The sequence below is a fragment of the Somniosus microcephalus genome, chromosome 14 (genome assembly GCF_052327205.1).
Source record: "Somniosus microcephalus isolate GS21.2 chromosome 14, FLI_Smic_1.0, whole genome shotgun sequence".
NCBI lineage: Eukaryota > Metazoa > Chordata > Chondrichthyes > Squaliformes > Somniosidae > Somniosus > Somniosus microcephalus.
In genome coordinates, this window is record NC_141000.1 from 113,217,096 (window position 1) to 113,230,531 (window position 13,436).

The window sequence follows — 13,436 nt, forward strand, 5'->3', positions numbered from 1 at the left end:
ATACCTGGAGGGCGTGAAAGGTAGTAGATAAATGCAAGTTCTTTCTTTATTTCTCCAGCTGTGATCATGTCCTCTCTTTCGTTCTGTATGTAGGGTTAGTACATTCACACCATAAAATCCAATGAATAAATTTGTACCTTCACTCGTTTTTTGTAACCTGAGGAATTAAATTTATGAACTGATAGGAATGGCCCTTTGCCAATCTATAAAAAAAGCACAGGTGCAATTTGCACGACAGACAAGTTTGGCGAGTGCCTGACAACCTCCAGACATCACACTTGAATGTGTCAAAAACATTTTAAAAATAAAGGCACACTTTTTTTCTGACTTAGAACTAAGAGTTTACAAGAACCTGGCAACCTGTTAACTCCTCTCACCAAACAGTAATGAAACTCTAATTGACTTTAGGATCGAGCTAGAGAATTCTTTTGCAGGAAGCACCCATGGCCTTAAAGGGACGGGCCAGGTTAGTACTAAACAGTAAAACTGTGCTCCAGGCTAGGAGTGAGCAATGTCATGAGAGATCAGATATCCTTTATAATATAAATTTAAGGATTTCTTGCTGCTTTTATGGTTTTTTCTGTAACAGAGATGTTGATACTTGGATTTGAAAAACAGATGACAAACTCCCACATGTGTACCATATCTTTTGGCTGTAAGTGACAATCAGGAGCCTTTGTAGGGTAGTTATCTCCGAAGGCTTGGCCAAACAAATGGGGTTTAAGGGGAATTTTACAGGTGTTGTGGGGGGGTGGGGGGGGAAATAGAAAGGCAGAGGCTTTTAGGGAGGAAGCTCCAGAGAGATAATTGAAGGTCCCGCAACCAATGATGGAACAGAGGATTGAAGGGAGAGGGGAAGGAACAGATGCCCAGAATCAGAGGGCTGGAGGGCACAGGAAGAAACGTTGGACTGAAGGAGATGGCAGAAGTACAACGAGGGGAGGCTGTGCAGGGATTTGTAGATCAGGATGAGGATTTTAAATTCAATGTGTCGGGAATGGGGAGCCAAGTAGAAAGGGGGTGATGGGCAAACTAGATTTAGTGCAGGTCAGAATGTGGGCAGAGGAGTTCTAGACAAGTTGGAATTTAGTCCGGAGGTGACAATGGCATGGATAAGGGTTTTGGCAGTGGCAGAGACGAGGTTCGGTAGAGACAGGCAATGTTCTGAAGGTGGAAATAAGTGGGCTGGGTGACGAATGGGAGAGAGATTTGAAGCTCAGCGCTGGGATGAACAGCGCACCAAGACTGCACACAGTTATGTTCAGCTCGAGTAAGTAGCGAGGGAGGTGGATGGAATCAGTGACAAGGCAGTAACAGTTTTCCAGGGACATAACGCTGGCTTCAGTCTTCCCTGCTTCCAATTGGAATTATTTTCCCAATATACCTTGCAAATACTTTACAGCTGTTTTTGCATAGATACACACTGCACTCCATCCTTATTCTAGGACAATCCTGGTGAACCAAGTTTCTGTAATGCGCATCCAACAAGCATGAAAATGGATCATGGTGATTTAGCAGACATGTAAATATGGTCACCTTCAATGTGGACAAGAAGCAACTACAACCTTTAATACATATTGTGATACAAGACGGGGCATCCAAATGAGACATTTCTGGTTCATGCAATCCCAATCTCATCCATGAAGCCGTGGAAAATGAATTCTATTTGTGCTTAGATTTCTTATTTCCTGATTTTCCAGGTTTGCATTTTGTGGGACAGCAGTTTTGGAAAGGTTAGTTCTTAGTCTGTTGCCTAACTGATGGATAAATCCCAAAATAGAACATCTCGACATATTAGATTAATTAGAACATTAATTGAAACCTTATGTTTCACAAGGTTCCATAGTAAGCACCTAAGCAGCCCACAGAAACAAAATTCCTTCTGCACTGAGAACCAGTTCTGAGGTGTAGTGATGGTAGCGGGGAGCAGGGGTGGAAGGAATGTACCGCACAGCCATCAGACCAAATGAGTCTCGTTTCCTGCTGAGTCTTGTGCTTTTAGAGAACAGCAGACGTTGACTGACCTGGTGTATTCCCAGCATTCTGCCTCTATTTCTGATTTCCAGCAATTTCAGTTTTTACCAGACAATTAATTACATTGGCAAACAACCCTTGTGAACCAAGTTTCTGTAATGCGCATCCAACAAGCATGAAAATGGATCATGGTGATTTTAGCAGACATGTACACATTGAAGGTGACCATATTTACAAGAAGCAACTACAACCTTTAACTATACATATTGTGATACAAGACGGGGCATCCAAACGAGACATTTCTGGTTCACGCAATCCCAATTGGTTGATTAATTGACAGGTAATTGTCAACCTCATTCAGATGGGCTACTGGGAAATGGAATAATTGTCACACTGGTACAGGATGCTCTTCTGAGATTGGAGCCGAGGGCACATTGTTAGGGCAGAGTAGACGGAGCTTTACAGTGCATTCAAACTACAAGTTGTATGGGTTAGCAAAGCATCCGCTTCACACCAACACTAAACCTTTGGATTGTAAAAAAAAAATTCTTCGGACCACTCTGTCCTCGGCCTCCTACACTGTTCGAACGAAACTCAACAGAAGCTCGAGGAACAGCACCTCATAGGAACATAGAAGATAGGAGCAGGAGTAGGCCATTCGGCCCCTCGAGCCTGCTCCGCCATTCAACGAGATCATGGCTGGTCATCCAAACCCTAGCACCCGGTCCCTACACAGACAGCCATCCCACCCAAGCCCTATCCCCATAACCCCGCGTATTTAATCCCCCCTAACACTAAGGGTCAATTTTTATCATGGCCAATCAACCTAACCCGCACATCTTTGGACTGTGGGAGGAAACCGGAGCACCCGGAGGAAACCCACGCAAACACGGGGAGAATGTGCAAACTCCACACAGTCACCCGAGGCCGGATTTGAACCCGGGTCCCTGGCGCTGAGGCAACAGTGCTAACCACTATGCCACCGTGCCGCCTCATCTTTCTATTAGGCACTTTACAGCCTTCTGGACTCAACATTGAGTTCAACAATTTCAGATAATAACCTCTGCTGTTGCTGATGATATTTCCATTTACACCTCCTTTCGACCTATCTTTTGTTTCTTAACTTGTCCCATTTCCATCTCCTTTTGCCTCGCACCATCATCCCTTTTGTCATTTAATCTCTCCTGCCTTCCATCCTATCACAGACCTTCCCTCCCCCCTTTCCCTGCTTCTGTACTTGCTTAAAACTGTTACATCTCTAACCCTGTCTAGTTCTGACGAAGGGTCATCAACCAGAAACGTTAACTCTGTTTCTCTCTCTCCACAGATGCTGTCTGACCCGCTGAGTATTTCCAGCATTTTCTGTTTTTATCTTGGATTGTAAAATCAGGTGTCAAGGCCTGAACTGACCTGAAGCGAAACACAGTAAGACTGCCTCCTCCTGGGAGTCTCACTCCTCTTTATTCAGGGTTCAGCCTGGGCCCCGACTCTGGCTGCAGCATTTGTGAAATGAAATTTGTACCTTGATGCTGATATTTGTGTGTTCATCAAGGTAAGAGATGTTAGCAATACATTCCATAGTACTAACATCCCTTAACCTGGTGAGCACTAATGTATTTCAAATCAGTTGTAGATAATAACATGCTTGAGGTCATAAAAATTACAAGTATTTAAATGGTGTTAACATGGAACGGTCTGATCTCTACTTTGCTACTTAATCACAGCTGCCGCTAGTGTAATACAGTCGCCGGTTAAACCTATTAACCTCTCATCAACGTCTCACTCACAATTTTAATATTGCTTTATGGAATATCATTATTTCAATTAGGCTCTAATGGGCTGTGCTGTCTATTTCTATAACTGGTTTCCTATAATTCATATGGTGTACAAGCTTTTCAAACTCATCACATCACTTGACTCCTCTGTTGTTTTATCTGCAGCTAATACAAATCAACTTGACCAGAGATAATAAGCACAGGTCTAGAATGTTCCCACTAAAACCACTGGAAATGTGACCAATGTCACATGCTTTCTAGAATAAATTTGATTTGGTTTAACTTTTCAGGAGTTTTAGGTCCTGTTTAAGTATTTCCACGTCATCGGTACACAATACAGGAAACTTTTTTTATCCGGCACCGACGGGACCGACGTGGTGCCGGTTCATCAAAAATTCCGGATAACCGAGAGCTATAGTAAAAGATACGGAGAGCTGAGAGCTCTGCATAAAGCAACAAACCCTGTTGCTTAGCAACAGGTGCAGAACAATAGCCACAAGTTCCAAGCGTCTCTGTAGCTTAGCAACAGCTGCAGCCACATCCAATTACACAGCAACAGATGGAGGAAGGCAAGTACAATATGAAGTAAAACTTACCTGAACCTACTCCTGAATTTTGCCAGTTAACCGAGATTTCCGGTTATTTAGGTGCCGGTAAATCGAAAGTTTCCTGTATCTCCTTTCCCTCCAAGAAGAATTTCTTCAGTCAGAGGGTTGTGAATCTTTGGCATTCCCTTTCCCAAAGGGTTGTGGATGCGGAGTTATTGAGTATATTCAAGGCTGAGATCGAGAGATTTTTGGGCTCTAGGTGAATCAAGGGATATGGACGGGAAAGTGGAGCTGAGGTCGAAGATCAGCCATGAGGGACCGTACGGCCTACTCCTGCTCCTAATTCTTATGCAAGATAATAAACGTGCATAATTTTATACCATTTAAGAATACTCTATTTTAAAATAAAAAGTAGTTTTCTTTTCACAACCCAGTTACGATTCGTGCCTTTAAAAATGTTTGCTCTTTCAGTAGATTGTCCCCCCATGACCTGGAAGCTGTGTTACTTTGTGTGATGTCCCTCACATGCTTGACAATTACCCTAATTGCAGTTAACTGAATACCAGAATTTACCTATGCTCTTCCCAACTTTTAGTTACTTTGGCATGCAAAATATCAACACGCAGATCTGGCCTTTTGCAGGCGAAGCTGAATCGCAGTATTTTTTTCCCCACAATTTGAAGAAGGCTATGAAACAGAACTAAGGTTTGGTGATACTGCTAAATGGTCCTTTGCAAAGTTCACAGTGGGTCATTTCACTCTCGAGGCTCTGCTCCCATAAAATTCAGGAAACGGTCCTTTGTCGGTTTAAATCACAAACAGCCCTTTAAGCCATCCTCCGGGACCATCATTTGCGATTTTGGAATCTTCCTGCTTCCTGAATCCAGCAGTAAAGCTCGTGTCTGGTTGCCTCATGTTGCTCTATACAAATACTGGTCTCGGGATCCAGCAACAAAGAGCATACCACATATTTCCTTTTGGTCTCTGCATTTGCAATGGCATTATGTTAACAGATCACAGTTTTTAGGATGATCAATTACCAATGAAGTTGAACGATCCAAGAACTGCTTTAAGTACAGTACATCCAGACAAGAAAAAATGCTTCACGAGATTGTACTTCAACAAGAATAAACATTTCCTATTGACACCCAATCTAGTTTGCAATGTGAAAACCCAATCCAACCTAGGTTGCAATATCGAGGACCCTCTACCACCAGAACACCTTCATGTCTGCGTGAATATAAGCAGCAACCTATAGCATCACTCAACAAACGAAATGGCCGACACAACGCATTGCCTATGCTGCTTTTAAGAATGCAATTATGCTACCGGTTGCAGACGTGTGGGCCTCTCACATCCTGGGGCAATACCAAAGTAAACCTGCCAAGATTCACTGAGGCCTGGGGCTGGGAAGACTCTCTTAAAAATGGGATCTTCTCAGCTGCTGGCCAGTTTACTTTAGTGCTGTGCGAGACCTGTGCACTGGAGCAAGCAACACGAGTGCAATAGAAAAGCAGCTTTTAATATCTCAAATGGAAGTACTTAACCAGGCTCGAGGTCACTGAATCAGGATTCTTGTGGGAGGAAGAGGGAGAGCTAGCTGACCATTTGGATAAGTTAGACAGTATAGAACATAGGCTGACTTTAGGTCAATCAGGTTAGTTCAATCAGATTTTAAAATATGGATAATCATAACAGGATGCAATTTGAGCCTTCAATACAAAAATTAGAAATGAAAACTGGTAACAAGTTTTACAAATATAGAACTTTTTGGGGGTGTTTAACTAGAGATTGAACTAGCAGCATGTTATAAAGGGGGAACCCAAGATGCATTTCCAAACAGCTTAAAAAACACACACACAGCCCACTCTTCTCATTCATGTTATTGGAATTGAACTTTACATCATAACCATGGGTTTTTCCACAAAATCTCCATTGCCAGGCTGCCTCCAACCAACAGTTTTAAAAGTATAAAACACAACAACACACAATGATGAAGAGGCATCACAAAGTGTGCAGATAACCCCATTATAATATTTAAGACTATTTAGATAGTTAATTGAATTCTATTACTCTTTAAGTCTCAGTGATTAACTGTTGGCCTACTTTTTGATTTTTATGCTATTAATAGCAAGTTGTTGTCAAATGTGGTCGAGTACAAAAAAAAACAGAAGGCGATAACATCAAAGTGTGGGCGACAGCCTCAAAACAAGAGCGAGTTGGAAAATCTGTACTGGCCTGCTTTGTGCAGCGACATGCTTTTATAGTTGTGGGGCATAAACTACACAACAGATTCCCCACAATCACTGCAACACTTTGGTTTCTGATGCTAGAAGGGATCTGACACAATTCGAAGTAGGCGATAGGGAGGGGAAAGCTTTGTACAGTATCCCTGTAATTGCATAAATTGTTGATTGGCAGGACAAATAGTGGTCAACACACTCAAGAGCTCTTTAACTAATTCTTCTACAATCCAGAAAAAAGATAATACAAATTGATAGCTGATTATACACTTCTTCTGAGTGTAATAATGCATTGTGCTTTTTAAAAATATTGATGGTTTGATTAGCAGTACCACGGGACATATTTTAGAGTCAGCAGATTTTGCAGTCTTGGCCTCTACAACAACAACATCGTGTATTTATTTAGCGCCTTTAACGTAGTAAAAGGTCCCAAGGCGCTTCACAGGAGTGTTATAAACAAAAATTTGACACCGAGTCACATAAGGAGGCATTAGGGCAGATGACCAAAAGTTTGGACAAAGAGGTAGATTTTAAGGAGCGTCTTAAAAGAGGAGAGGTAGGGAGGCGGAGAGGTTGAGGGAGGGAATTCCAGAGCTTAGGGCCTTGGCAGCAGAAGGCACAGCCACCAATGGTGGATTAAAATTGGGGATGCTCAAGGGGCCAGAATTAGAGGAGCACAGATATCTCGGCGGGGAGGAGTTGTGGGGCTGGAGGAGATTACAGAGATAGGGAGGGGCGAGGCCGTGGAGGGATTTGAAAACAAGGATGAGAATTTTAAAATCGAAACGTTGCTTAATCGGGAGCCAATGCAGGTCAGCGAGCACAGGGGTGATGGGTGAACGGGACTTGGTTCAAAGTTAGGACCCGGCAGCAGAGTTTTGGACGACCTCAACCTGAGGGGAGGGGTCGAGAGAGGTGGTGGTGGTGAGGTTGAGCTACCTTAATTTCAACAGACAATGCTGGAAACACTCAGCAGGTCAGGCAGCATCTGTGGAGAGAGAAACTGAGTTAACATTTCAGGTCGATGACCCTTCGTCAGAACTGGAAAAAGCTGGAGAGCCATCTTTTGTTTCTTAACTTGTCCCATTACCTTTTGTCTCTTAATCTCTCCTGCCTTCCACCCTATCACAGACCTTCCCTTTTGTTCTTTCCTCCCCTCCCCTCCCCCCTTTCCCTGTCCCTACACTTGCTTAAAAACCTGTTCCATCTCCAGCTTTTTCCAGTTCTGACGAAGGGTCATCGACCTGAAACGTTAACTCTGTTTCTCTCTCCACAGATGCTGCCTGACCTGCTGAGTGTTACCAGCATTTTCTGTTTTTATTTCAGATTTCCAGCATCTACAGTATTTTGCTTTGGTACCTTAATTTCAAACCTGGTCTGCCAGTAATGAAATTCAATAAACATAAACTGCAGACTGGATTGAAATTGTTTACATTGTGTAGTTTTAGAATGCTATTGTGTATTTACAATACAAGTTTAGTGTTGGTATGAGTCCTTCCTTCAGGGTGTCTTACTCCACTTTATTCCTGTATCAGTTGGGGCTCTGACTCGAGATTCAGGCTGTGTTTACTCTAACTGCAGCAATGGGGTGAAGCTAAACAACTTTGCACTGATTCTACAATTGTAGTCTAACTGCATTTTTAATTTCAATTCACATAAAATGGTGAATGGGGATTATTCAATATTTTAACATTACAACAGTGACCACAGTTCAAAAGTACTTCATTGGCTGTAAAGCGTTTGGGACATCATAAGGTTGCAAAGACAATATAATCTTGCCCAACTTTAAGAAAAAAAAATGTATTGCAAAGTAAACTGAATATTGCAGTTAGCGAAAGTGAAGCATACCGTGGAGTTTTGTCGGAGGGCAAGCTCCTCAGCCAGGCATAGCGGAGTCTGAAAACTACTGAAATATTACTAAGTGGACTTTACATCATACAGTACATCTTCGGCAACACAAACATTTACAATCCATGAATTCCTTCCTCCTTGACTAACTGACAAGTTTAGTAAACCTGTATAATGACTGTCCTAATCAAACTATATGCACAAGATTATTATTCAACCACTTTGTAGATTGAGATTTGATTAGTTTATTGAAAATGCATACAGTAATCAAATACACATCAATGATTAAATCAATTCACTTGACAACATTTTGATGTACAAAAGTAAATACAAACGCACATGAATTTTCTAGTTGTATTTCACACAGGGATTTTATGTTTTCATTTAAAATACAACAAAGCACGTTAAAAGTAAAAATAAGGATATTACTAGGATCTCACTGCAGGATTTAGGTTTCACACACAAGACTAACCCCTTTTAAAAATCCTTTTCACTGCATATTTTGCCAAAAGCAGTTCAATAATAAAAAGCCAATTTCAGGCAGACAGAACTGGATTTCATTTGCAACATCTCAAAGTCACAAATGCATCTTAAATCTCAAATGCAACACCAGAAAGAGGGAGGGAGGGGGGCGGATTTCAAAAAGGAATGCAGTTTGTCAAAAAGGGGGAGGAGGAGGAAGGAGAAGGGGGCTGGGGCAGAATCACAAAATCACAGAAACCCCACAGTGCAAATAGAGGCCATTTCGGCCCATCGAGCCTGCACCGACACATATCCCACCCGATCCCCGTAACCCCTACACCAACACATATCCCACCCTATCCCCGTAACCCCTACACCAACACATATCCCACCCTATCCCCGTAACCCAACGTATTTAATCCCCCTAACACTAAGGGTCAATTTATCATGGCCAATCAACCTAACCTGCACATCTTTGGACTGTGGGAGGAAACCGGAGCACCCGGAGGAAACCCACACAAACACGGGGAGAATGTGCAAACTCCACAGTCACCCGAGGCCGGATTCGAACCCGGGTCCCTGGCGCTGTGAAGACAATGCATTTTAAATGGGAATACTTCATGAAGATTTAGTTGCTCCCCTGTATAATAGGTAAAACCGTTTTTTCTTATTTGTTCACGGGATGTGGGCATTGCTGGCAAGGCTGGTATTTCTTGCCCATCCCTAATTACCCTTAAACAACCACATGGCTTGCTGGGCCATTTCAGAGGGTTAAGAGTCAAACACGTTGCTGTGGGTCTGGAGTCACATATAGGCCAGACCGGGTAAGGACAGCAGATTTCCTTCCCTAAAGTGAATCAGATGGGTTTTTACAACAAGCTGATAGTTTCATGGTCACCATTACTGATACTAGCTTTTTATTTAATTGACTGAATTTAAAATTCCCCAGCTGCCCTGGTGAGATTTAAACTCATGTCCCCGGAATCATTAGTCCAGGCCTCTGGCTTACTGATGCAAAAGCAAAATACTGCAGATGCTGGAAAGACGAAGGGTCATGGACCTGAAACATGAACTCTGTCTCTCTCTCTCTCTACAGATGCTGCCTGCCCTGCTGAGTGTTTTCAGCATTTGTTGTTTTTACCTCTAGATTACTAGTTCAGTTAACATAACCACTACACTACCGTTTCCGGCGAAACAGTTGGGAATTTGGTAAAGCCATTCAAAAATAACAGGGGATAAAAGTTACCGCGCAACACTAAAATAAATAAACAGAAAGGAAAACCAACTCATATAGTTCTGCTATTTTTCTCGCGCGCGCATGCGCTCCCCAACCCAGCAGGGTCAATGAATAACGCATGCGCAGTGTTGACAATCCGGCCTCGCCCCCCTCTTCACGCGTCCCGGTGCGCAGGCGCGCAGGGTCGAGACGTCACGGCCGGCGAGTGACGCCTGCGCAGTGGGGAGGTCGGGGGCCACAAACCAAACGCCGCTGCTCCCGGATGGGAGGAAAAAACCGCCTCGGAGTTACGTCAGGGCAGGCCGCGTTTTTTTTCTCTCTCTCCCCTCACACACGAGACAAGTCTGGAGAACTTCCACTATTGCGCTTACGATAAATTCAGTAATTGCTCACCTTCACCGGGTGTCTCAGACTTTGAGGGGGGAAAAAAAAGTCGCCGTGAGATCCCCGCTTCCGGTTGTTATTTTTTTCGCTTTAGAATTTGGTGCCGCGCGCCGCCGCAGTGATTCCATCCATCTTGAATTTGACGTCATCCCACACTAGGGATGAGGTCATTCCATGGGCCGCTCGTCACGCACGCCGCCTTCTGATTGGCCGAGGCTCAAAGCGGTGAAAGGCGGGCTCCAGACGTCACTTCCAATCTCGCCTGTCAATCAGCGCTTTGGCCGGGACCGCGCTCAAAAAAAAATTCTTAAAGGCGAACCGACAGGTCTTTCTTTTGATCTATAGACACAAATTGAAATGTTGATGATACAGTGCGCCTATGTGGTCAGCGAACAGCACAAATCTCTTAATGTGAAAAATAGAAAATGTTGGAAATACTCAGCAGGTCAGGCAGCATCTGTGGAGAGAGAAACAAGAGTTAACGCTTCAGGTCGATGACCTTTGGTCAGAACTGGAAAAAGTTAGAGATGTAACAAATTTTAAGCAAGGGCGGGGAGAGGGGAGAAACAGACAACAGGGAAGGTCTGTGATAGGGTGGAAGGCAGGAGTGATTAAATGACAAAAGTAATGATAATACAAAGCAAATCCCTAGTTGGGACTAGATTGTCTGAAGTGGGCCTGCAATGGGGAGTGCGGCAATTGACTTTTAAGGCCTCTGAGATAGGGAGGGGAATAAAAGTATCAACCAACCTTTCCGCTTTCAATTTCTGTCCTGTGACCGCCCCTCTTACAAGTAAATCATGCAAGGAAAGGCTGGGACTTGGCTGTGATGCACCCCATGCATGAATAGCCTGCCGAGAAATATCAATGCCTGAACTCACTTGGAAAAATTACATTTTGAGCGAGGTACTCCAGGTGGAGTGGCTGATACCTGTGGGTTTGTATTCTGATGAGAATCAGCACAGGGGGAGGAAAAAAGAATACGTGTTGTGGGGGAGGAGAGAGTGCGAGAGGGGGAGGAATAGATCTTGATACCAAATAGGTTAGGATAGGAAGATTAATAATGGCAAAAATGATAGTTTGTAACATTCCAACATTTGTCTGCAGGTAGTAAATTTATACGAAAACACTAATATTAAGTATAATTAAAATTTTACAGCAGCCACAGTAGTATGAATGATTCATGTCTCAATAAATACATACAATACATATAATCCTATAACTTACCTGAAGAGACAACTGTGTAATACCAGTACCTCATCTACTGATGTCAAAAGATATTTGATGATTAACGTATGCCTGCTGACATCACACTAAGCAACCTGAGATGATTTCAATAAATTAAAAGGTGGCAGTTTTAAGTAATATGAAACATATAGAGAAGCTAAGGTCAGGTAGGCTATTTAACTTGGAATTCCCGCCGCCCCCCCCCCCCCCAAAAAAGATGGACGTGTAGTTAATTCTGGGTCAGTTGATATCATTAAAAAAGGAATTGGATCAATACCTGTTGAGAAAGGGGTTGTGGGTTTATAAAGACATTAACAGATCTGTTTGATTAACGTGGAGCTTAGGAAGAGAGAAGAAAACCTGGGGAAGTGGGAAGAAACCATGACCGAGGTAGAATTAGATGGATTGTGGACCGAGTGGGCCAATCTTCCAGTATTTCTTGCATTTTTAAGTTGGGGTAATGGTGGGATCATGGCTTGAGTCCTGATTGTTTATTTATTCTTTGATCGTATTTATTGAAAATCTTAGTAACCAGTAATTAATGCCTCCACATCATAAGGCAGCAGAAGTAAATCGCTGACCAGAGACACTGATGCTAATTGTAATCCTGTACCACCATCACCTTGGCTGCAATCAGCTAACTCCACAAGAACCAAAGATCAGCCCGGGTACTCCTTGTCATGTGTGGCTCACTGCTTGATAAATCTTTTAAATATAAAAATACCTGCATCTGTTTCAACAGCTGAGTGAGGGTAAAACTTCTTGCTCCTCAAATAAAAACATTTGTGCCAAATTCGATAGCATGAAGGCAATACCTGCAAATGTACAACATATAAAAATCAGGCTCACAGAGCATTAAAGATGGTTCTGTGTCCCCCACAGGGCCAGCCCTTTAGCCCACTCTCTGGAATTCCTTCCCTAAATCCCTCCACCTCACTTTCTTAAAACCCACCTCTTTGACCAAGGATATGGCCATCCCTCCTAATCTCCCATTTTGGCTCAGTACCTGTTTTCCTCACACCTCTGTGAAGACATTTTTCTGTTAAAGGTGCTATATAAATAGAAAAATAGGAGCAGGAGTAGGCCATTCGGCCCTTCGAGCCTGCTCCACCATTCAATATGATCACGGCTGATCCTTTATCTCAGTACCATATCCCCTTGATGCCTTTTGTGTCTAGAAATCTATCTATCTCCTTCTTAAATATATTCAGTGACTTGGCCTCCACAGCCTTCTGTGGTAGAGAATTCCACAGGTTCACCACCCTCTGAGTGAAGACATTTCTCCTCATCTCAGTCCTAAATGTCCTACCCCGTATCCTGAGTCTGTGACCCCTGGTTCTAGACCCCCCCAGCCAGGGGAAACATCCTCCCTGCATCCAGTCTGTCTCGCCCTGTCAGAATTTTATACGTTTCAATGCGATCCCCTCTCATTCTTCTAAACTCGAGTGAATACTGGAAGTTGTTAAGGAATAAATGCAAGTCTTTGTATTTTTTAATCTATCCTGTTCAATTTAAACACTCTTACTGTATGTTACATATAATTAAGAAAGAAAGACTTTAATTTTTATAGCACCTTTCATGACCTCAGGACATCCCAAAGTGGATTACAGCCAATGAAGTACATTTTGAAGTGTAGTCACTGTTATAATGTCGGAAACTGGTTTATGCTCATTACTTTTGGCTGAAGGAGCAATGATCACAAACAGGAAGTGCTGCGCAACTAATGCAAGATCTTCTG

At 43.0% G+C, this 13,436-nt stretch overlaps 1 protein-coding gene across 3 annotated transcripts in view; it reads right to left on the reverse strand.

Moving 5' to 3' along the window:
* zbtb21 (zinc finger and BTB domain containing 21) overlaps positions 1 to 10,687 on the reverse strand; it is a 63,873-nt gene extending 53,186 nt beyond the window's left edge. For 2 of the 3 annotated variants that reach the window (XR_015080899.1, XM_086007224.1), the window contains exon 1: positions 10,481 to 10,560. Coding sequence is in view for 1 of the 3 variants with exons in the window: in XM_086007225.1 (XP_085863351.1) it covers positions 10,501 to 10,620 (120 nt within the window). In the remaining 2 variants the exon portion in view is untranslated. Of the gene's footprint in view, positions 1 to 10,480 lie in introns of all 3 variants that reach the window. The other variant, XM_086007225.1, reaches the window with a different exon arrangement.
* Positions 10,688 to 13,436: the final 2,749 nt, after the last annotated feature.